The sequence below is a fragment of the Nymphaea colorata genome, chromosome 3 (assembly GCF_008831285.2).
Source record: "Nymphaea colorata isolate Beijing-Zhang1983 chromosome 3, ASM883128v2, whole genome shotgun sequence".
Taxonomy (NCBI): Eukaryota; Viridiplantae; Streptophyta; class Magnoliopsida; order Nymphaeales; family Nymphaeaceae; genus Nymphaea; species Nymphaea colorata.
Genome location: NC_045140.1, coordinates 4,672,822 through 4,698,058, shown reverse-complemented (window position 1 = coordinate 4,698,058; position 25,237 = coordinate 4,672,822). Strand labels below are relative to the sequence as shown.

The 25,237-nt window shown below is 37.8% G+C and overlaps 2 protein-coding genes across 2 annotated transcripts; one reads left to right on the top strand and one right to left on the bottom strand.

Moving 5' to 3' along the window:
• Positions 1-3,456: 3,456 nt before the first annotated feature.
• On the top strand, positions 3,457-8,346 carry LOC116251638 (uncharacterized). The gene is made up of 5 exons (XM_031626016.2): positions 3,457-3,649; positions 4,163-4,389; positions 5,704-5,784; positions 7,413-7,763; positions 8,068-8,346. The coding sequence occupies exons 1-5, from the start codon at positions 3,499-3,501 to the stop codon at positions 8,167-8,169; spliced, it is 912 nt and encodes a 303-aa protein (XP_031481876.1). The 5' UTR covers positions 3,457-3,498; the 3' UTR covers positions 8,170-8,346.
• A 1,643-nt stretch (positions 8,347-9,989) lies between these two features.
• On the bottom strand, positions 9,990-15,692 carry LOC116249741 (monocopper oxidase-like protein SKU5). Its single transcript, XM_031622973.2, has 9 exons — positions 15,472-15,692; positions 14,213-14,322; positions 13,862-14,132; positions 13,625-13,763; positions 12,378-12,744; positions 11,934-12,299; positions 11,762-11,840; positions 10,525-10,727; positions 9,990-10,423 (listed from the first exon to the last, which is right to left on the bottom strand). The coding sequence occupies exons 1-9, from the start codon at positions 15,613-15,615 to the stop codon at positions 10,315-10,317; spliced, it is 1,788 nt and encodes a 595-aa protein (XP_031478833.1). The 5' UTR covers positions 15,616-15,692; the 3' UTR covers positions 9,990-10,314.
• Positions 15,693-25,237: the final 9,545 nt, after the last annotated feature.

The following is a 25,237-nucleotide window of genomic DNA, read 5'->3' as shown; positions in this document are numbered from 1 at the left end:
AACTAGGTTTATAATTCGGATTCGGATTTAGATCATATTCAAATTAACAAATTAGATTTCGGATTCACATATGACTTTTCTTTGTTCATATTCGAATTCAAGTGTATATGTATGCGCTTGATGACACCATTTGTGAACCAGGTTAAGTCATGACACCCACAAACTGGGGTTTGTTAGTTCAACAATGGGCTTGGGTTGGGTCCCATCTTAATAAGTTAATAGTTTGCCAGTGACCAACTCTCTTGAGATGGAGTCAAACATCGCTACCAGTTTGTTAGGAACAACACAAACTCTTCTCTCTCGCAGTTTAAAGAGGAGGTTAGAAGCAACAAGGAAGAAAACAAAGATTTACGTGGTTCGGAGCAATAATCTCCTACGTCCACAGTCGCATAGATATTTTACTATTCACTCACAGATGAACATAGTCACTCTGAGAGAAGAAGACCAAGAAAACTGCGGCCCTCCTCTCAACATAAGGATTAGGGCGAAACCCGCATTTATACAAAATAACATAAATGCCCTTACAAAAAAAAAAATCCATCGGGGGCTAACGCCCCCGAACCAGTATGAATCAAGTTCCACACACCAACACAGTTCACCACCTTGGCTCTTCTTTTGTCACTCTTCAAGCAAGCTATTGAGATCCTTCAAAGGAAAATGACTGACTTGTTGAAATATTTCGGACTTTCGCCTCATAGCTTTATGCAATTGTATTGACAAGCTGATAACAAAAATTATGGCAGAAAGAATAAAATCACTCTTAGCAAGAGTGATTTGTGATGAGCAGGGGCAGAGTTAGGAATTTTTTATGAGGAGGGTCAAACTAAAGTTTTTTTAAATTTTGATTTGGCATAAATATCTCTTTTCAAAATTTTTATATAAGACAAATGAATTTTTTTAAAGATTTACATGTAAATTTTTAATTTTTTTAAAGGTGGGGTCATGTCTCTTGCGAACCCTACCCTGGCTCGGCCCCTAGTGATGAGAAAGGGGCATTTATCTGAGGAAGGATAATTCAAGAACATATTTTATTAGTGCATGAACAAGCAAATAGCTTAAAAAAGATTACAGTCCAATGTTGTTAAATGTGACGAGACGAAGCAAATCGTTGAGCACTACACCGCGGCATAGCAATGTATAAGCTTCATGACCAAATTTGTCAAACATATTAATAAAAAAACTAAAATGAAGAGCCTAACTTTACCAAGTTCGAATTATCATAATACAAGAAAAAGAAGTAAGTCCTTGAGTATGCAAAGTTGCATGCATCCTCATAGAAACCATGCTTTCCACCTTACATTTCTTTGACTAGAATGAAGTTACTAACATAACTTTCTCATATATAAGTTGTAAGAAAAGTCTCTAGTACTGGTGGAATTACCTATTGTATTACATAGTAGACACACTAATTTGGTGTCATCATATATATAATAGAACCTTATGCCATACAACCATGATAATCTTTGTGGCTGAATATATGCAGCAGGAACATGATAAGATCAACAACATGCATAATCTTCAAATGTCAATTATGGTCTACCAGGCCATCAAAACCTCACTAGATCAAGATGTACATGACGATATATATATATATATATAGAGAGAGAGAGAGAGAGAGAGAGAGAGAGAGAGAGAGAGAGAGAGAGACATTAGCAGCAAAACTGGTTACATGCTTCATATGAAATTTTGTATGTCAGTATGATTAATGATACGGTTAATGACAAAAGTATTCTTTCTTCCCAAAGAAAAAGAGACTAGTTTTTGGTAAATTGAAAATGAAAATTGAAAAAAAGTGAAAAGACTGCAAAGGACATGGTTTTTTTAAATTACAAAAACAACACCCTTCTTTTACTATTTACGTAAGTTGGACATGCATAACGGTGCACACAAACCTTTTACTACATTGGGAGCCGCCAAAGAGAGAGGGGCACCATGTACTCGTCAGCGAGAAAGAGGGGTGCCGCCATCAGTGTCACAACATTCGCCCAAGAGATGGAGAGGGAGGTATTGTCTCTAGCTAGAGAGAGATAGCAAGGAGAGTGAGCTGCATGCACCAGGGTGGTGAGACATACAACATATATGCACCAAAAAAAAAAAAGGACTGGCAAAATTGAGGTATTTTGGAATTTTTAAAAAGAAAAGTTTTTTTCTTTTTTGACGTTTAACTTTTCCACTATTTTTTTTTTGTCCTTATAAGGGTCTCTATGTTTTATTGATCATGAGTATTCTGGTCATTATACAAAAGAAAAAAAAGAAACTAAAGTCTCCTATTTCTTAATGGGTGAAGTTTGAAAAAAAGAAAAAAAAAAAGAAGAAAAACATTAGAAATAACATTTTTTTTAAAAATGAAAAAACTGTGCATCGAGCGTGTGCATTGGACAAAAGAGGCACATATGCTTCACTGGGGCGAATCACATGTATCATACAGGTTTGAGTGATGCAGGTTTGAGTGATGCATATAACCAGCTTCGGATAGCAAGTGGAATTTTTGAGAAACAAAATTGAAATAAAACCTAAACCCCCCTATCTAAGAACAAGGTGAACCATGATTTTAACTTTTTTTTTTTTATAAATGAAGAACAATGTCCATAGAACTGTCACAAAGTGTTTTTGCCCTCAAACGACCCCTTAAAGCCTCTTTGGTAAACAGAGCAGTTCATAGAAGTGCAAGGACCGAGACAACATAGTGTTTGTAGGAGTGTGCTGTCTTCATGCTAATCAAAACTTGGAAGCAAGAAAATTGAAGATAAGTTGTCCCATGTGATCTGTCCTTGCTTTAATGAGAAGATTGCGACTGCACTTGTACGCAATTCTTGGAAAACGGCAGGGGCAGTGCGGACATGTGTACGTAATAAAAATTGCTATTAATCTATACCATAAAAACACGTTTCAAGTACAGCGCACTGGGTCATGACGGTGACTATGGATTTCATAACATTAACCTCCTTGGAGTGGACTACCTTTCAGACTATGGATTTCATAACATTAACCTCCTTGGAGTGGACTACCTTTCATACCGATACGCATGGAGGCACACTGATATTTATGACCAACCCGATACGTGTTGACTCACTTTGACTCGAGCCAACCTTAGTAAATTATTCTTACCAATATGTGCAGTTTTTTTTTTTCTTGGCTTGTGCATAGAGAATAATTTGTAAATTGGTTGCAAACGATTCGGATCGCTTAAAAGTTGTACCGATTCAACTGCATTAAATCCGATCCGTTTGCAACTCTGAGTTTGTGAATCGCAATTTGCTGATGCTAGTGGTTTTGAGGTGAACACGTGAATAAATGTTGGAAGATATTAAAGGGAAAATAAAGGCCAAAAATATCAAGGATCTGGAAGTCATTTTAGTAAAAAGTCGAGGAGGGTTCGGTAATCATGGTTCGCGATGGCAGGCCAACGTCATCCATTCAAAATTTGCAAAAAGAAGAGGGAGGGAGGGAGGGAGGAAGGGCGGCAGAGAAAATAAAGAAACTTCGGGAGAGGGGGAGATGAGCACGCTCTCTTCGAGCTCTGCTATTTGCTTCTTCGCGAAGTCTCCTTCTTCTTCATCCTTTCTTCCTCCTTCCTCTTCTTCTTCGTTTTCGTCTCATTACTTGAAGAACTCCGGGTTTCCGTTCTCTCGTTGCGCCCCGGTTCGAGGTCTGTTTGTCTCTCTCTCGCTCTAGCTCTCGCTTTCTGAATTTTTCGGATCTCGATCTTTTCTGCATTTTGAACTGAATTTTCAGTTGTTGGTAGATCTTTTCTGCATTTTGAACTGAATTTGCAGTTGTTGATCGCGCTTCCTTTCTGTCCAGCATGTGAATTTTTTGTTTCTTTGAAGAAATTATGTGGCATTTGGAAGATGCCCGAATCGCACAGCCTCGTTATCTTGGATGTTGGATCTTGTTTTCTTTTTCTTTGATTCTTTATTGGCTTCGAAGCTGCTTAGCAACCGGTTTCGTCATTTGGAAGTGGAAACTTCCGTATTATCTTTAGACCGTTTTTCTGAGGATTTATAATAAGAGTTTTTTGTTCTTTAGTCTTTAAGATTCACGAGAATTTTAGGTAATGCAAGTCGTAGGTATCCCTCGTATGATTTTTGAGCCACTGATCGACAGGCAGAATGGATTTCAGAAAGAAAAAAAAAATTGAAGTTTCCTTTGAATTCTGTAGTTATAAATGAATCAAGAGGGACGGAGGTATCTCAGGAACGAGCGAGCGAAAGAACTGATGCAGACAAGCTCGTCGACAAGATGGACTTTGGCGAGCTGTGCAATGAATTCGAGTGCATCAGCAGTCCTTTTGTTGAATCTACCGCGAGGCAGCTAGCGCGCGACATTTTGGAGTTGAGGGAAGGCAATCGCGCTCTCGGAACCTATTCAGTGTCTGTCAAATATAAGGTCATTCTTCTGTATTTTCTGCCTCTGCTTTATATTTGTCTGTGTTTCTTTCTCCTCTTTCACTGTTGTTCTTCTCATGGTGAGAAAACCTATTGGCAAGTGAGAGACTGAGCATATATGCTTTTCAACTTGGTTGTCACATTACATTTGCCCATTTTGTTCTTCGTGCTGATTGATCGCTTTTGTTTCTCCTGATTTGTGCACCCTTAGTTCTTGGTCTATTAAATTCCATGAGGTGCACACGTCCTTCAAAAATGGCCATTGCAGTACTAAAATTTGCTTAGCTCGTAATGCAAAAACTGCTTTTGTTGTTTTGCTTCTTGTTGAGGAATTGTTAGGCACAGTTTCTCTCGATGCATGTAGATTGGCACCGAGAAAAAATCTTAAGTGTGACCAGTCAAGTTTTTAATGTTTTTGTTTACCTGAATGGTGCCTTCGTAGGTAAATCAAGGAAATAAATATCTTAGGTATGAAATTCGTAATTGTACTTTTCAAAGCTGTCACCTCAGTGAAACCATGTCCATTATGTGAATTCATAGGCTGATGGATGCTGTTTGATTAGTGAAACTATAATTGAACCACCTTATTCCCTCCACTTAACTGTATAACTTAGGTATTGGCGTATTGGCTCCAGTGCGAAAGAACAGTGCCATGAGAACAAAGTCCGTGAAACTGGAAATAACTGGCTAAGATAAGCAAAAAGAAAGCAACTCATATCTTGACGCAAACAAGAAACTCCCCTTTTTTCCTCGACACTGAAATGACCTGATTGTAAATAATAGTAATAGAGAAAGAAAGATTTGACTTCCTTTGCTAGGAGAAGAGAGATTCCGTAATGGTACATAAGCCTTGTGGAAAGCAGGCATACCACTGAAACAAACATCTTTTTCCTTCTATGCTTGAATAACTCCAGCAAGCAGTGGGAGGTTAAGTTGGGAGTGCAAATAAGTCCATACAGGTATAGTTCCTCTATCTAGTTGCAGTACTGGGTCTATGGGGAAAAAGAAGTTAACATGCCAAGTCATATCAGTTTCATAACGATGGAGTGCTATATAAATTGTGAAGCATAATATTTATTTTTATGATATCTCTTGCTTCTTTGGTCTCTAACTTAGTTGGCTTTAACATCTCTCTCCTTCTTTTGAATCTTCACGTGGCAGACCAAGCATTATGGGGTTAGTTCCATAAGAATGACTGCGTTACTATGAAATTTGATGAATGTTACATCAAATAATGGTCGTTCATTTGGTAGCAATGTCAATTTCTGCCCTTTTCTTGCAAACTTCACCTATTTTTCATTTATCTGAAATGCAGGATCCAGTTAGGGCTTTTACTGGTCGCAAGAAGTACAAGCGACCACTGTGGGTGACCGGAGCATTGGACAAGCCCTCAGTGGTGAGAATTTAGTTTACTCTCTGGGCCTGCTCAAAACCTCCTTGACTTTATTTGATAGCGTTCCCTTTTCTCACTCTTTAAAATCTTAGCCTTTGTCCTCTGGGATAAGAAGGATCCTGAGAAGTTCAATGCCAAACATAATTAAACTAAGAAAGAACTGTTTTTCTGGAAGACAAAAGTTCTTGTCGTGTCACCATCAATGATGATATTTCAAGCTGTCACATGGGCACAGAGATACCACGCAAGTCAGGTGCATCCAGGTGCCAATGCAGCGTTGATGAGCTGTGGTTTCTCTCTTAATTATAGTTCTTTACTTTACAGTTTACACCCTACTTGAATGCATATATTTCTTTTATGTTTGTGATTTTGTACGTATAAGTTTTTATGTGTGTTCACCTGCATCTGCACTTCCTACCTGCCCTCATGCTATGTACATGGGTGGGAGTGCATGCACTCATGTGGAGCATTTTCAACAAAAAAAAAAAAGAAAAAGAAAACTTGGTTTGAAATCCCCTGGTCGTCATTGCATAGGACTGTGTGTGTGTGAGAGGCTTGACGACCCAAAAGATCGGTGTGATATATATATATATATATATATATATATATATATATATATATATATTATTCTAAGCAAACAAACACATACATTTATTATTTATATTCATAATGTATAAATTACTAAACAAAAAATAGATAAGTCTGTCATGTCCTGCACCCACTCAAGGGTCTAGCCATGTCGACACGGGTACAGCGCCCTTCCAGGAGTATCCGTGCACCGCAAAAGTGTGGCATCGGCCTCATGCGATAGTATATTCACGCCATCTCACAATTAAGTGCAAGCTACAGGAAAAGATATTAGAAAGAGAGAGAGAGAGAGAGAGAAACGCCTGAGGAAAAAGAAAGAGCGAACAAGAAGATGACATAAGGAATGTAAATAACTTACTGAGGAAGAGAGAACAAAAGGAAGAGGTTGGAAGGAGTTGAACTAGATAAATAAATGTTGATTGGCAAAAGCCAGCAATTTGATGGGGTTCAAAATGTTCCTGTCACTAGCAAAAGCTGCAATCATGCTTATCAAAACCAGTCAATGATAAACCATAGAAAAGAGGATGTGGGATGAGAATTCCACTTTTTAGAGTAGTTACATTTGCATTTTGGGAGATCATGCAACGTCTCTTCCAAAACTAGTTTCTCTGCAACTATGCTTTGCTTGACTTGGGCTGAAATTAGAACACATGCGCTTTAGAGTGCCGAGTTCTATCCCATGTTTCTTTCTATTGCTAACATAGTGGTCAGGAGTTCTTTCATATGTACAAGGACTAATGGTTCAATTTCCTCAATAAAAGGAGAGTAGTTCGTAATTGGGTTAATCAATTTGGATTTCTTCATGCATATGTTTCCTTTTCGGAGTAGGAATAATATTTTATTGAAAATCTTCATCCAAATAGTTCTATGAATCTTTTTACGTCCTTAACGCTTTGGAAACTGTTGAATCTGCCAGATGGATAACATTGGATGCTTCAAAGTGAAAAATTTTCCCTTTATAACATTGGTAGAGAACTATTGCCTTTTTGAGTGTCTCAAGGTTTTCTATATTGCTTTCCCTTTGTTGCCTTTTCATTTGTTAGAGTGTTCAAGAGATGATGATGCTATCTACCAGCGTACTGAACATCAAATGGACTGTAAGAGGAAGACCAAAGTTTGTGCTTGCTAGCATTGGAGGAGACTTGATTATACGCATCAACTCGGTTTTTACTTTGAATCAAATAAGTGGTCAAGTGCTTGAGCATGAAGAATCTTGGGATGTTTCAGCGTCATCCATAATTGGGAAGGCATACTTCTGGACCTCTAGGCGATTGTATGCCCTAACTGAATCTAGTAAAGATATTGCTGATGGCATCACAGAGTTAACAAGTCCACTTTCAAAAGGAAAGGAGAACTTAGAGATTTATCCAGATCCTACTGGTGATCCAACAAAGGTAAGTTGCATCTGTCTGCGGCAACAGCAGCTATCGTAACACAATGGTACACGACCACTGTAGTCATCTAACATTCAGGTTCATCCGCCGGACCGAAAAAAAAGAAAAAGATAAAAGATAAGAAGCTTATGGGCTCGTTGCTTATGCATTTTAAATAGAATTTTATTTTACGAGCACTGGAGATGCTTAATCAATTTAAATGCAAGATTTGAAGATTAGCTAAGCACAACTGCTAGGTAGTATATTGAAAATTTTTTATTTTTGAAATTCAAAGCTTCACAGTTTGCCTCTTTTTCTTGGTCAGTTCTTCCAAAGGGATGACAGCTTCCAAAGGGACGCTTACCAGATTGCCCTCTTCCTGGCCGTGCTTTACTTTGTTGTACAGTTTCTTAAGATCACTCTGTGATCTCTCTCTCTCTATGCAACCATGTATATCAAATCATGTCACTGTTACAGGAGGTTCTGTAATCTTGCATAGATGTTGAGTGTATCCACTGTAATATGATTGTATCACTAATAAACTCTGCCTCAGGCGTTTTGTAATTGTATAATCTAATATATGCCCCTGAAAGTTAAAACCTAATGGAGCTACATCTTTTATCCTGATTCTGCTTTCGACAGTTTTCATCAACTTAAATTCATTTTCCTAACAAGACATCGGTCAAAAATTTCTCACTAAAGTAACCAAACAATTCATGACGTCCTTGCAAAACAAATATCCATTATCACAAAAAGGACAGGACATGAGAAAATTCCCCATAAGTTTGTTACAGGTTTAGAGCTGGGGTCCTGTAATGATGCAGCAAGTTCCTTCATGATGATGGTGGCTTGGGCCAACTACAAAGCGACAAAGAGGACTACATTGAGCTTTTCTTTGTCCACTGATAGGTACCCGTGATTAGAATCACAAGAAAAAGAGCCACCAACCTTCGTAAAAATTGTCCCATATCTTGAACCCAAATAATCCGTATACAGTTCAAACTCCAAACCATAGTTACATAAAACATGTAAAAAAAATAAAACATGAAAAAATAAGTCAGCCAAAAAAAGCATCAAAAACACTGTTTTTTAAAAACCAAAACGCCGAAGCAGAAAAAATGAAAAAATACATTTTTTTCAAGTTTTTTTCCCTTTTTTCATTTAAGCATCTTTTCACATGTTTAATGTGTGGCTGCTTGTTTCCATTTTCTAATTTTTATTAGTTGATTAACTACTTATTTTTTATGTTGTGTTACTAGTTTCTCATTTATTTTATTTTTTCTCAACTTTTAGGTTTTTAAATTTTTTTAAAAGTTTACCATATTTTTTCCATTTTTTTCCAAAGCCCACCATATGATACCAGAGAAAAACCCCACCATTTAAAATTTGAAAACGACATATGTGACTATGCTTCAAACTGAATATGAACAACGGCCAAATTGAGCTTGAACTATGGAATGCAAAGGGCAGAGAAGGAATCATGATTGTAAATCCAATTATAGAATGATTGAACTTTTTAAATTTGATAGGAACTTTAGAGCTTACTTCTGTTTTGTATACAAGTAAAATCTGTTTGATGAATAATATCCTCTGATTTACTATTGGTCATTTAGTCATATTGTTAAGCATTAACTGTAAGCACAAAAGTAAATAGTTAACAAGAAGAAGCAAAAGTTAACACTCGTGCTGGTCTTGCTTCAAAATATGCTCGTCTGCAATGATAAACATAACATTTACCAAAGGAAATGCCATTCTGCAATGATAAATATAACATTTACCAAAGGAAATGCCATAGTTTCTTTTCAGCATTGACAACATAGATGGCTTTTCATGGAAAAGACGGATGCAGTCGACCTATGAACTTAGGATGTGTTCAATAGGCTAAATACATGAAAAAGAGGATCCTGATCAAGTTTTGCACACAAAAAAAGCCAAAAACCTTATAACCATACAGGAGCCGGTTACCTCCCTACAGGAACCAGACGAGAAATGTCATTCACAGCTAAACATCCAAGAAAAAAGGTCTGAGGCTCAGGTGGTGAAAAATTCTCAGTCCCAGAAAGAGAGATGGCCATAGATCTTTCGGAATCAGTTGATCCCTGCCTATTTTGAAATGCATTTTTAGTTTCCAACAATTATGATTATAAGCATCAGACATAAGCATGCAATTAAGTCCAAACGAAGAATAACTTTTGCAATTTTTAGCTGTTTCAAATCCAACTCATGTATTTGTTGCCATATTGCAAATACAGTTAACCAATCTCATTTCCTAAAAGAATAAATTCCTTTTTTTTTCGGTTTTATATTGTTCTTAAACCTAAAGAATCAAAATGTCATGTACATTTACCGGTGAAACATTAGAAAAAAGAAAAAATTTCCACAAGTTGCTCTACAGAAATATCACATAATTGCTTGTTTGATCGGTCAGGAGAATGCAAGTTGTCACATTTTTGTAAAACTGTTCTCCTTCTTCTCTGTCTCAATCTACACTTGTAAAAAAATCAGCTAGCAGATGATTAGTTTTGACGTCAGTCTTCACCAGGTTGCAAATAAAACTCTTACTGTGTCCTCTTCAGTAAAAAGCAGCTGCCCAAATAATGAGAAGCAACACCAGCATGGATCTATGTGTGGTGAGAGTCCAAGCCGGTGAGAATGCCGGACCATGCTTATGATCATAAGATCTGCAAACATGACAACAACAGCAGAAAAATCTCTTATTAATAATATGATACCCAAAAATAAACCCAAAAATAAATCAATAAGCGAAAGATGCTTGTCTTACTCCTGCTGCATGTATTTAAGTGCACCACAAAATATAGCATTGTCGGGAGGTGTCAACTCTGTTTTATTGTTAATTTCTGGATTAACCACCCTCATGTAGAGTTCCTGCCCCAGATACCATGAGTCAAGGTTCTCAGCACGCAAATTCCACATTCCCACGTTGTCTAAATAAACCAGAATGGCTGTCCATCCACCAGGGAAAACCTGTGCAATCAGTCAATTGAGAAGTAACTATTAAACCTGAGAACAGCATCAAGAGGTTGGGATAAATGACGCACCACAATTCGGTTAACACAACAATTCATCCAATTTAAATTTTCTAAACACCATCAAGGTCATGCAGGATGATTATGAATCACTTACAACCCGGAAAAAAAAAATGCAAGATAGACCATAGTTCCAGGCATTTTAATATTCTTTTCCACTGGGATGCATCAGAAGACCCATGACAGGCACAGAATTTAGCTTGTAATGCCTCTTCTTAATATGACAAGCACTCATAAGGTACTTGAGACTATTACTTCAAGATGAGATCACATGGAAAAAGAATGTCTCCATCGACTTGAACCGTCTGAAGGCTATGATTTTTCCAGAGTTGACACCCACTTACGGAAAGAAACGATAGGTAACTCGTAACCTATTTTTCCGAGATAGAATAGCAAGACCTCATAATAAACCTCTTCCTGTAGAACTATCAGAAAGTATCATTAATCTAATTCAGAATTACTTGTCAGGTATGAGAAAAAGTTAATGTTTTAACTTCACCACCAAGACTAAGATTATGCCGAAGCATGTATGCAGGTAACAATATACGATGCTGATGTTGAATTCATATTTACCTATAAAAATAATTTATTTCCTATATAGTTAACATGGTTTTAAACCTTTAAAAAGGCCATTGAGACCTAAGAATGATGACACCCTTAAGACATCTCCATCTTATTCCATGCCCACGTTGCTGATGAGCCTCACTACTAATACTCCCTGATGCAATATAGTGCAGCATCCTCCAAGGAAAAAATATTAACTTTTAACTTCCAAGTGTAACACTGTGAAGAAAATACTGCTTGCAAGAAAACTTTAACACTTCGGTAGCTGGCCCTCGAATTAATCTGCTGGAAAGAACACCAACTCTGGCTCATCGGAGACATTCTTGCACACAGTTGGCTTCATTTTATTTTAGGTTTTGGACTAAAAGTCAGTTATGCCTTTGCTGTACCTCAAACTTAATGCTATACCTGTGTTGTACTGCGCGCAACTGCATCCCACCTGTTGTACGAGTTTCTGCTGTTCTCTGTCCAGTTTCCATAATCCATTCTGCAACAATAGATGCAAATGACACCAATCATGCCTCATGCATCAGAATAGAAAGCTTATGGAAGAAGAAAATTAACAAAAAGCGGAGCTCACCCAACAACGAAAAATGCATATCCATCCAAGTGATAGCTCTGAACAGTTGTAGCAGCATTTTGAAATATAATTTCTACAAATCCCTTGTAGGTAGCATTTATTACTGATGTATCCATTTTTGGAGGTCTGTTCATTGGTTCGTTTGGAAAATCAAGCTTAAAAATTCCAGGAACGTTAAACTGGTCTGCAAGCTTTAGAGGTGTGGAAGGTATGAAATATGAAATTCCATTCAACGTGGTCCTCATCTTCCCCTTGATCATTTGTGCAGGTTCATTTTCTATCCTGTACACATCAGTAACTGGAATCTGACCATATCTAAAGGATCCTTGCGGATTAGGACGTGCACCACTTGCTGATGTGTTCCACCTGAAGGGATATTACAAGATAGAACCATTAGCACTCAAAATTTGGATCACATTGTAATTGTCAGAAGGTTATAGTCACCTTATTGATCGGGCCTGGTTAACAGAGAAGGATTTGTCATAACTGTCATTTGGTGGATCAGGAAGTGGGCCAGATGCAGGGCCTTGAGAATTGGAATAGTGCAAGATGGCAACACCTGTCACTTTGGTCCACTCTGATGAGTTGACAAATCGTGCACTTGCAACCACATAGTAATCACTGCTTGCATTCTGGTCCATTGTGACCAAGAATGTGTACGACTGACCAACATGAATATCAAGGTTTGAATAGTTCTGCTGGACTGTATATGACCCTTCAGTCTCCACAAGCAGCATTTGATGGTTCTGAATTCTAAAATTTAGGCTAGTTGACACACCAACATGATGAACTCGGACTCGATAAGTCTTTCCTGTTCCAATCCCACATTGATAAAACATATAAGATGGCGACCAATAATCTGTAAAATATGAGAGAAATTGCACAACTGCAAAAACTTGTCCATACAAAACACTAAGAAAAATAGAGTAGCTGTTTTAAGAAATGGCCAGAAAGAGTAAGAATTTGGTGAAATGGAAGCTTTCCAGTGGGTTTTAGTTCTAGTCTGTGTACATTAAAAGCACTCAGCAGGCCTATGCCCCAGAAAGTAGGGGGGAAGATAAAGAGCAAAAGAGTCAATGTGGGAGTTCATGCCATTGTGTCTAGGCTACCATCCAGCACCCAGGTGCCTCGGCCTAGCATTTAGGCTACTTCCCCGCACCAAGGCAGGAGGCTAGGCACACTGTTGAATATAATGGTTCCAACTTGTACATTAGTCATAAACTAAATGGCCAATATCAACTATATGAAAGTACAGATTAGACACTGTTACCAGTGCAGAAACAAAAGTGATACATAGAACAGGTAGGAAAATATATACAGGATTCCTAAGTGCACTGATTCTGAAGCCAAATAATACAGTTACAAAACAGCAGTTTTAGCATATAGTTGGTCAGAACACCAGCTTAGTTCTTACCACCACCAGCACCTAGGCAGGAGGCTGAGCAAACTGTTAAGTATAATGGCTCAAACTTGTAGATTAATCATAAACGGAGTGCTCAATATCAACCAGAGGCAAGTACATAACTAGATACTGCGACCAGCAGAAAAACCAACGTGGTATATACCATGTACAAAAAGTAGGAAAATATATAAAGTATTTGAAGGGGCATTAATTATGCAGGTAAACAATACAAGTACTGACAGCAGTTTTTAACACAAATAGCTATTTAGAACTCCAAGCTAGTTCTTACCTGGTTCAACATTTATCTGCTCATATGTTATACCAGGTGGCACAAGTGCCTGATCATACCGATATGGGCCCAATCCATTTATAAGAACCCCATCAGGCATCGCAAGAGCTAAACCATTATCCAGATCCCTTCTTAAATCCTGCCAGAAAATGAGGCCAATAAAATTCCAAGGAATCAAGGACAAAAGGTGCCCTGCGATAAAAGCCTTTGAGAGTTCTCAATGCAAAACATTCCTACCTTCTGACTCCTTGTATACCAGTCGGATATGAAAAGGGTAATATCCCCATCAGGTGCTTCAAAAGGTATTGGAATGACTTCACGATTATTCACAATAAAATCACCATAGCCACCTGCAGCTCTTTGAAGATAGATTGATGGAAAGTAGAAAAAACTTCCAATCTGATCTTTGACTTGAAATTCGTATGTCCAATTCCAACCAACGGGAATTGGGCAAGTTGTTCCCAACACGCCATCCTGCCAGGAATTTCTTCTTTGTTGTATACCAGACCTGCAATGTAAACGTGATCATCAGCAACAGCAATGAGACATTGCCAAAAGGAGTTATTACATTTGACTAGCTGCCCATACCAAGTGATGAGTAACGGCTCATCCAGATTGTTCCAGACATTCACAAGTACATTCCAGTTGGTGGTTGCATTGATAGGAGGTCCAGGGAACATTCCATTGATTGCAATTACCTAAAATGCAAATCACATACCAGTCAGAAACAAGACAATTTTCACAAAGGACAAACGGACAAGACAACAAAGAAATAAACATAAGAAAACACCCATCAGGAAAAAAGGAAAGTTTTTCAAAAGAGCAAGGAAAAATTAAAAAAAGCTGTCACTCACTATGCAGATACTCTGGGGCTGAAATATCGACATTTACATGACTCACCATAACCTACTAAGTTCCAGGTTCGAGAAAGAATTCTGCCGAGATAGAAAGGTAAAGGAGATGACAGGTCAAAGACCGGGCATGCTCAATATACCATAATCTGACCGAGCTCGGGAAGATAGGACAAGCCAAGATAGTGAACATCAAATAGACTTGAATGTTGGGTGATTCAGCTGAATTTTTTTTCTGGCCGTAGAGAAAATCGGAGAGCAACCAGCTGTGCAAAGGATAAAAAGGGATGAATTATATCGGTTCAACCTTCAAATATTGATTGGCTGTGCCAGGAAGAAAATGCCAGTGGCGATCTTATTTTGCTACAAAAGAAATGCAAACGTGATAATGCAGTATCATATCAAATGCAGACGAAACTTCCCAAGGATAACAGATTACTACTAAAAAACCGAGGCACGGGAAGCGATTGAGCAGAAGATGAACAACTCTTCCTATCAAGAGATTTTATCTTCCCAAAAGACGCCACATATAACCAGTTTCATAAAATGCCAAATTATATTTTCTTCAACACAGTATACAAAAGCAAAGCAACCAACGAAGTCAACAAGTGTAGCCAAGAAAGAAGCAACAGAAGATACTGAAGACCAGACCTCCACAATAGAGGAAACGAACTCAATTTTTACACAGGAAGGAGACTCGTTTAACAGTAACCCCAGCAAAACCCGTAGTTCACTTTTTTCCAGCACTTGGCTCTTCTCTCTGTGTTTCCAACCCAGCAAGAATTTGCAGACTCCATAAGTTCACCACCACTTTTTTTATAAGAAATCAGCACTAACCCATGACCATTCACCAGCAAACCAAGAACAAGCAACCACCCGTCTTCTCTTTCCACACACAACGTTCAAACCAAACGGAAGAAAATGTACCACCAAGAAGAAAAATCCAAAAACCCGCCAAAGGCATGACGAGAACGGAAGTGGGAGGAGAAACTACACCTTCTGCTTCACTCCAAGAGGAGACACATCCTTGTAGGAGACTTCCCACTCATAGTAGACAGAAGGGTCGCCACCCAGAGCCCGAGAAGCACAGAGAAGAAACACGGAGCAGAGCCACCAAGAGAAACGCCCCGAAACCATCATCCGTCGTCTCGATCTCTCACTCGCTCAGAGGCAGAAAAGGCAGAACGAGAAAAAGAGAGCAGAGAGAGAGAGAGAGAGAGAGAGAGTACGCATATGTAACCGTTCCGGCGGTCTAATTTTGGAAACCGGATTACGAAGCTGCCCTCAAATGTTCCTTGCTGTAACAAGTACGGGATCTGCCGCTTGAGTCCCACTCTGGCTTTCTAACTTCAACAAGGCAATCAGACTGGGGCGATAAATGCAAACAAATCAAAATGTAAAGCCCTTAGAAAGATATAATATATCTGATTTCATAGTAAGTATTTAATGTTCGAATCTTCTCTTCCTAAACCTGGCCGTCCTAGACCGCCAAAGAACCGAGCTTCACCTCGTTTCATGTTGGGCTCGAGCCCACCTGAGTTTTTTGAGTTCATCAAGAAATAATCTGGGCTAGGTCCAATTCAGTACCACAAGTTTCGATTCTTCATTTTTTTTTTCTTTCCTTTTTTTTTTTTAATTTGATGAATACATATATATCTATATCTATATATATAATGCATTAAAAGAAACTATCAATATGAAAAACATCAACTTAGTATTGATTCCCGAATTTCAAGATATGAAGATATGGTGAGCATGGTAAGTTTGACCTAAAGATGCATTCAATAGGTAAATATTAACGTACAAGCATGTGAACAATAAAATATACACACAAACACACACATATGGTGAGTGTTGCTGAGATCCCAAAACATTACCATTTTAATCTGTGTCAAAAAAATATGCATCTACCAAGGGTGGATGCAGGCATGAGTTGCGTGTGGGCAATTGCACATAGGTTTTTATATTGATATTTTTGAGCAATTTTTTTCATTTACATATTAATGCCCTTAAAAATTTTAAATTGAATACATAGTGCCGCTAAACTAGAATTTTTGTAGCTTCACCCCTTATATCTAGCATCCCAGTCTATGTGTTGTGAGAAGAACTACAAGTTCTTTAATTTGAGAACTCAATTTTAACATGCATAAGTAGAAAAAAGAAGATTTAATCCAGTTCAAGTGGACTAATAGAATCTTATGGGGGGGGGTACATGTAAATTTTAGTTGTCTTATATAAAAATTTTGAAAAATGATATTTTGGCTCCTATCAAAATTTAAAAACTTTAATTCAGCTCCCGTCATAAAAAAAATTATGGCTCCACCCATAAATCTTATGTAACATGTTGGTAAATTTGTATGTGTGTATATGTGTGAGAGAGAGAGAGAGAGGGAGAGAGAGAGTTTTGAAGAGGACTTAAGCTGATGCTTAGCTAGGGGCAATTGAGCTGTTGTTGGCAGTGTATCATTAGCTATATTACTGTCGTTAAGAATGAGATCTGGGAGAAGATGTCCAAGGTCAGAGAAGTGGATGGAGTTAATACAGATCCGGCCATCAAGCAACTGCTGAATCTCAAGTCCTTAGATCTAGGATCTCTGAAATTAATCAACTCCGCCATTTTTGGCTTCATTAATTGGACCCTAAACCCAAAGATCTGAGATCTAATTTCTTAGATTTTTCAGACTTGAACAAGTTTTTGCTTTGTTGCTAAAGCTACCGAGGTATTTAAATTTTTTTTTGTTAGATTTGTCCAACTTTAATCCAAATTGACAATGCAAGATCCTTAATACACTCATGAGGGACTCATGAAAATTTCTCTTCTATCATCTTCAATGTAAAGACATAAAGGACTCAGAAAACTTCAGAGAGAGTTGGCGCAACTGATAGGGTAGAGGCTGGTAGGTGGTCAGTCTCTATTTTGAATTCTTAGAGCGCCAATTTTCTATGATGTAAAATGGAGGCACTGATATGTGAGTTGAAACATAGTAAGAGCGTTACTCTGAGACACCAAAATCAGGCCTAGTACTAAGGGGAAGGGGAGAAAGTGTAGCGGCTTCGTCCATCTTGTTAGGCAGTTTGATAAAATACTTCTCCTGCTCACCTAATAAAAAATTCAAAAAAGGTTATTCTTGAAGAGTCCAAGGATCTTGTGAAAATCATGAAATTGATGGAACTTGATAAACAAAGAGAGTGCCTCACAAGCTATCTTAACTTGGTACATGTACACTTTCATAAGAATTAATAAAAAAAGATATCTAAGGATTGGATAAAATTAATTAATATTATTATATTGGAATATTTGGACTTCCAAAGAGACCTGGATTATATGCATCGGAAAACGAGTTAAATCTAAATCTAATATAAAATCCAAACTAAATCCAACTCCAACCTCAACTTCAAACATTACCAATCTTCATAATAATTTGCAAATGCCGAACACGACAGGGTGTACTTTGATACAGGAACACCGGCGGTCTTGGGGCATACAGTTCCTAGCATTCCAGGGACGGTGCTCTGTGTCCCCGTCCATATCTGCCTTGTGTTTGCATGTAGCAGAACAAATGCCCCCCTTTTATCGTGAGTGTGTTGGTTAGTTCTTACTTAGCATTCCGCCAATTTGGTGGACTCTCTAACCTGTAGTTCAATGAACTCTACCGACGGTTTCGCAAGGAATGCCGCCGTATTCTGCATTAGGAGAACTCGGCGTTCCATGCCATTAATGACGCCAAGACCGAATTCAATGTATCCTTGGATACGAAGAGATCCGCCAATTCCATCTTGGACGGTCCCATCTTTTTTTTTTCTTTAAAAAGGAAAGAACATTAATCACTCCTTAATGAATCTAATGTATTATTCTTGGATTCGGAGATCCTGGTATATATATATATATATCTTGGTAGGGGTGGGTGAGGCCTTTTAGTATTAGACTCATAAGGATTCATCGTGGCTAATGATCCTTATGAGTTGCATAGATGAGAAAAAAAGAAGAGAAAGATTGTTAAGTTACTCTGCATGATTAAAGTATTATATCACATTTTTCTCCTTGTTTTTGTTTCAACCATCTATCATGTAAAAATCCTTTTTTTTTGTTTCAACCATCTATCATGTAAAAATCAACGATTGTGATGATTCCTTGTTTTTGTGCTGCTTATATGTGTCTACTAGGAATTTATATTGTGTGTCTTTAAGGGTTTAACTTCCTTTCTTTGTATTTTTCGAGACCAGTGGGGTTTGTATAAGAGGTTTTGTTGGCGTATGTTGATTTTTGTATTGCCTTCATACGTCCTTCTTTCTTGGTTTGGTGGTTTTTGTTTGTCTTCAATCAGTTCGAAGCCTTGCAGCCCTTCCAAACATCATGTTGGGAGTGATTTATTTTTAGTGACGTTGGTTGCTTTTCTATTTTGTGCCGTGAGAGTGAAAGAGATAAAAACCATTAAAATATTCTAAATAAAATCCTAACATTTTAATCATTTTCCAAAGACTAATTTGGAATAAAGCATGACTTAGTTCAAACATCTCATCAATTTGATTAACAATGTTTAGTGAACTATCAATTAATATTCATATTTTGTAGTTCACTTATTCCTTAAACTATAAATGTACACTTGTGAGCTTTCTCAAAATCTTCAATATGAATACGGAAACTACAGAGTTGAACCATTCTCACACTTAAACTTTACTTATATAATAAAGTTGAACCAAGTTGAGGAAATCCTATTTATACTCAATTCACTGAAAAATGTTTAGTCATACTTTAATTATCATTTTTATTCCATGATCTGTCAAGACACCTTTTTAAAAAGGGCCACCAAGGAATCATATTCCTCCCCTTCTCCCCAATGGTGGAGCTAAAATTTTTTGGGTAAGAATCATTAATCTAGAAAGTTACCTATCTTTAGAACCACAAATGTATATACATGACCAAAATATTTCATACCACAGTTGTGTAGACAAAGAAGACTAGTGCATGCAACTGCCAACACCAGCTCATATGCGGCTTTGTTCTTCTATATTCTATGAAGAAAAAGCGTCAATGCTTCTTGAATTAGTGACTGATTGCTTACGAGCCGCTAGCCGCAACTAATGCGCCAAACCCCACCAGCCGCAAACCCAATCAAAATGTGAGTGATTATTCGAGTTCAAATTTTGCATAGATCCAACCCAAGTAAAAGGCTTACAGTCATGAGATTGGAGTTTGTTACACTCTATTGGCACATCGATTTTGAATGATGACTCTCATTATCTAGAGTCATCCAGCATTGATTTGGATAGTCTATCCATTATAATGAATAGTTAACAAAAAAAAACAGATATTTTTATCATATAGTATTAATATACACGTTTTTTCTATTTGTTTGTCTTTTGACAATTGAACACGATGAATCAAACGGCCCTCGTAAAAGAACTAAGTGACCGATAACCAAAATAAGCTCGCTCTTTCACCTCTTTCTCTATCACTTTTCTTAATTCGTATTTTCTTTTTTGCTTCTTGTTTCTGTAGCTAGGGAACTTCTTATCCCCAATTTTTGCATTTATGGGACTTCTTGTCTCAAAATTTTGATATACATTCTTATTTTATCGGCTCACTGCCTCCAGCTTATTTATTTTTGTGTAGTTTGATAAGTTGATATAAGAGAAAACATGGCATGTAGTATTTTAATCTCCAAATGAGGGCCACTTTAGAGAGAGAAAGAAAGGGTAGGGGTAGGGGGCTCGTGGGTGTCGGCCACATGGGGAGCGTGCAGTCCGTTTCACATAACTTGTCCTCTCTCCTCCCTTTATCCCTCCCCTCTGCTTCCGTTCCGTTCCGTTACTATTTCAAATCCCTTCTCGTGGCGGGCGCGGGCCCCACGCTCCCGGGGGCCCCTCTGCTCTCGCAACGTTCCAATCAGCACGGAGAAGTCCCGGCAGAGTAGCAGCTACGCCGATTCGAGATATTTTGTTTTCAGTCCAATTTTTTAGGGCCAATCTGAAAAAGAGCCCAACTTTTCTAACTTTTTCTAGAAACTCAGGCTCTCGGTTCGGTTTCGTTCTTAAGAAGCTTGATAGCGATGGGCTCAGATTGAAAAAGCAAGCTCTATAGCAACAAGATGCGGATCTCAAGTCCACCATTTTGAGCTTATTTTCCGTGTACTTTTACGCTATAATGTGTTATATTGCATTTTTATATATGAGAAAATATTTTATTATGTATACCATGATATAAAATTTAAGAATTTCAAAAGAAAGTTTCAGACTAAAGCAGTCATGTAAATTAAGTTTGCTTACAAGAGCCTTCATGTTTGGCATGTGGACTTGTACTTCCTCCCTATGAAGCAAAAGCAAGTCTTTCCTCTCATTTGCAATCTACAATTGGGCATCTGGATCAAGACATGAAAAGATAGATTTGGATCCACTTGTTCAACTTGACCCGCAAAATATATTGTATACGTAAATTCGTCTGGTGTCTCACTGGGAAGTGGTAAAATGAACCCATGAGAACGAAACGACGAAGAACCGAAGACCAATTGGACCTTTGAAGGGAAGCAGGCCTTTAGTACCACCACTTATCACTCTATCGAACTCTAATGCTTTAGATAGATCAAAGTAGCAAGTTGTTTCGAACTCTAATACTTTAGATAGATCAAAGTAGCAAGTTGTTTCAACCCCAGTGACCCGCTCAAGAAGGCACTAATTCTTGATAGTCATGTCAAACAAATCCCGAAAAGTGCTTACCAAAAGTGAAATCGAATGTCATTCTTCTGTCTTTTCTTTTTTTGTTTTTTTAAGGCTCATAATCATGAATCATGAAGCAAGGATCAATTGGAATTGAATTTCTGTTTATATACATACAACTTGTAAATTGACGTGAATTATATGGGCAGTACTTTTAAAAGTTGATTTTTTAACCAGATATAATCTTCAAATACGGCTACATTGTTATTTAGGTAGTTGCAGGAAGACTTTCATCCGCCATTGCAGCTTAACAAGACCTGTTTATAGCCCCGGTAGTAATAGCAGCTGCAGAATGAGGAATTCAAGGTTTAAAGGCTATCATTTTGACAAGCCAATATGAAATTTCATCGCATTCTTTTCAAGTTGTAAAGATAAAAGCTGTTGTTTTTTTATGGCATGAGTTAATTTGAAAATAAGAAGTTCTATTGTTCCTTTTTGGAAAATTTAAGAAGAGGAGAATCCTTAACATTCAAGGGTATGGTAAAAAAGGGCTTTGCTCTAAACGTTCCCTTTAACTTGTTTTTCTAACCTTTTCTCTCTCTCTAACCTTTTTCTTTTCTCTTTTTTCTTTTTTTTCTTTTTTTTTTTTTCAACGGAAAATGAACCATGGAATGGAGGTTAGCCAAGCACTAAACTATGCTTTGCCTTGAGATTCACGTGATTCGTTGCTTTTAATTAGTCAAAGGCTTAATTTGCTAAAGCATAATCTCTGGGGTCATGACTTTTGGGTCAAAAATACGAGTTAAAGCTAACACTAGGCACCAAGTCGGCCCCAGTCAATAACATTAGAAAAGAGCGTTTTGCTTGGCCTTTGCCACAGGCCTAGCTTGGGCTGAGCCAAAACATAAATATGTTCCTGCCTTAATTGAAAAAAAGAAAAGGACTCTACTCTCGCCCGAACAAGGCTCTTGGCGATGCCAGTAACAAAAACCTTGGGTGCCAACTGCGGGTTATCAGCCCTTGACATTGTCCAAGGGAAAAAGGATACCTCATACCCACTACTCTACTAGAGATCAACCATAAAAAAAAAGAATAACATCCATTGGAATCAAACAAGAGATATGTTACCTTACACATCCCCGACAATGAAAATCTCCTCGGTTTTTTTCTTTAAAACTAAGTAATTGACTGATCTTATTATTAATCAATGACTACTTCTAATTTGGGAAGCCATGAAAGCTATGGCATCATTGTAGGCTGGCGCAGAATCATTCGGATCACGGCCCTCGAGAAGATTGTGGTCTTTTTATGAAGATTGAACTGACGTTGATTGATAGATCATTTCAAAGTCTAAAATAAGAAAAAATATGAAAGAAAAGGTACCCAATAATGTTGAAATGTCCTTTTCTCTTTGTCCCCACATCCTCACATTTCTACAAGCTTAACTTGGAAGCTATCTTAGAATACCTTTATAGGGAAGACAAAAAATAACTTGGACTAAGACCTCCAAGCACTCAGCTTATGTGGGTTGGCAAGACTTCAAATGATCTAAGCACATCCACAGGCAGCCATCGGCATTAGACCTAGGCATCGGCCCGGCTCGATAAGAGTCGGGTTTGGGTCAGCCCGACACTCGAAACCTGAAACACGAGCTCGGGCCTGGCCTAATTAAGATAATTTTTAATGTAAAATAAAAAACTTTAAATATAAAAAAACATTTTTAATAATAACATATTATTAAAAAAAAAAAAAAAACTAATCAGGCCTGCCCGAGCCCGCTTTTTTGGGTTTGGGCCCCGCACCCAGGCTTAATCTTCATCAGCATGTAAACAATTAAATCTTAAACATTGAAGTGTCATTATATAATTATTAGTTCTTTTTGCTGAAAAGACTTGTCAAAGCCATCAAGAAAACAATTGTGACAGCTCATTGGGCGTTGACAAAGGTTCCGAAAAAAGTATTCTAACCATCATTGCTAAAGCTACCATAAATCATCGCTAATTATAAATCATGATGAACACAATGATGCATATTTTAAATTTTAACCATCTGGCAACATTTGACATAAACAAGCATTGGATTGTCCCCACAATATATATGCTTGGAACCTCATATGTGAGGTTAGGAAAGGGAAACAGCTTCAAATCCCCTGGATTTCAGATGCCTCAGATCTCGTGTGAAGTAAATGAATGCTCCTTGCCATTCAAATTTGAATTCTTGACTATTTGATAAAACAAAAACAAAATTCAAATCCATTTACTAACCAAATTCAGATTCACCATGCAGTGTCATAGCCACATTGAGATTGATACCCAATTGGGATCCTATAAGGATCTGATCTGATTGCACATAAAACTCAAACCTTATGTTAGTTATATCTAAATTTGAAACTAAAAATTGGGATTTGTAAAAATTAAGCCAAAGTGGTATTTATTTGAATACAAACCAAATCCGAACTGTTCACATTTCTAGGTAGCAAAGCCCCATATTCCCCACTTTGGAAGAAGGAAAACTGCATTGTACATATATCGGGTTCGAATTCCCATTTTTTTTTCTTGATGAATTCAAATCCAATGAGATTATAGAACTCAATATCCCGTAGTTCAATAATGCAAGCAATCTAGAGTTCGAAAGTGAATGTGGGCTTCTGCCAAAATCACTCATTCAACAATTTCTAGTACAAATTTTCAAGCCCACAAGGAGTACACCATTAATAAGAAGAGTGGATGGTGGCGCCGACCACATCTTTCTCGAAAGGGGTCTGTCAGATTGCTTTTCTGATCATGTCTAAGCAGCTTCGGATTCTTGCTCAAAGGATTTTGTCGCTGGCATGTGGGGAAGAACTCCACATGGTAATCTGTTCTCCAGATAAGCGAAGCTGGTGTGATGCAGTCACTTTAACCAGAGGTCATAAGTTGGGTGTACAATCTTGTTTTTCCCCGCTGTTAAGAGGACAGTGAGCTTCCATCTATTTTGAACAGAAAACTGGCAGTACTGAATTTTTTGTCTCCCCTCGTAGGAGACAGATGCAAGCAATGAATGGCCGGATAATGCCAGTCTGGCCGTTTTCCGGTCGCCTGCTGATAGCAAAAAGGAATCTGAATGAAAACAAGTTTTTCTTCTTTCATTGTCGGAAATTAAAAAGGTTGCCTGAGGTCACCTGACATGGGCGACCGAAGTCAGCCTGGTGCACGCTTTCGGGTTTTATTGTCTCATCACCTGTTGAAAGTTTGCTTTCAAGGGCCATTTGGGTGTTGTTAGGGCTGTTAAAAGAGTCGCTAACTCGAGCTTGACCTCGAACTCACTCGATAAACTTGACTTGAACCTGACAATCTAAATGAGTCGAGCTCGAGTTAAGTGAGCTCGGCTTGGTTGAACTCGGTTAAGCTCGACAAAGAAAATATATAAAAATTTCATAAAATTATGGAAAAAAAAAGGTAAATTGCTCAAACGGGTATGCATGTGAGTGGTATGTGGGAGGTTCAACGTTCAAACTCAAGCCAAGCTCGAGCTAATGCAATCGAACTCAAAACGGCTGTTTTCGAAAGGGCGTGAATAACCTGAGTCTCCTTCCCTCCTCCAAGATAACCTACACACAAACTAAATTTTAAAAACTGATTAGAAAACCAGGTTATCACATAACCTGGTTTCCAGAGATCGTTGTTGTTTAGAAGGTGTCATCCAAACACAAGTTTAGTTAAATTAAAATCAGGTTTTACCTCGTGTCCTACGAGCACAGCTATAAAGAGGAACTGTTATAAAGAGCCATTGTACTCATTCTATAGTCTCAAATAGCTGCCAATTACTCGGTTATAGCATTGAACAAGTTTTTCAATCTACATCCATTCGAGAGATCGACTCTGGCATCAAGAGAAACTTTGATTCTTCTTCTTCTTCTTTTATTTTTTTTCTAATGACACCCTTGCACACTTGGTTGATGATCAAGGCGGTTTAATCACTTTCCTGCCTGACTCAACAAAGGCAGATATATGACAAAAAAAAAAGCCAGCATTTTCTGCAAATATCTAATAATTAAGAGGTTTTCCATAAATCACCAAATTAAGTGAACCCAATATTCCTTTGCGGTATAAAGGAATTTCTACAAGAA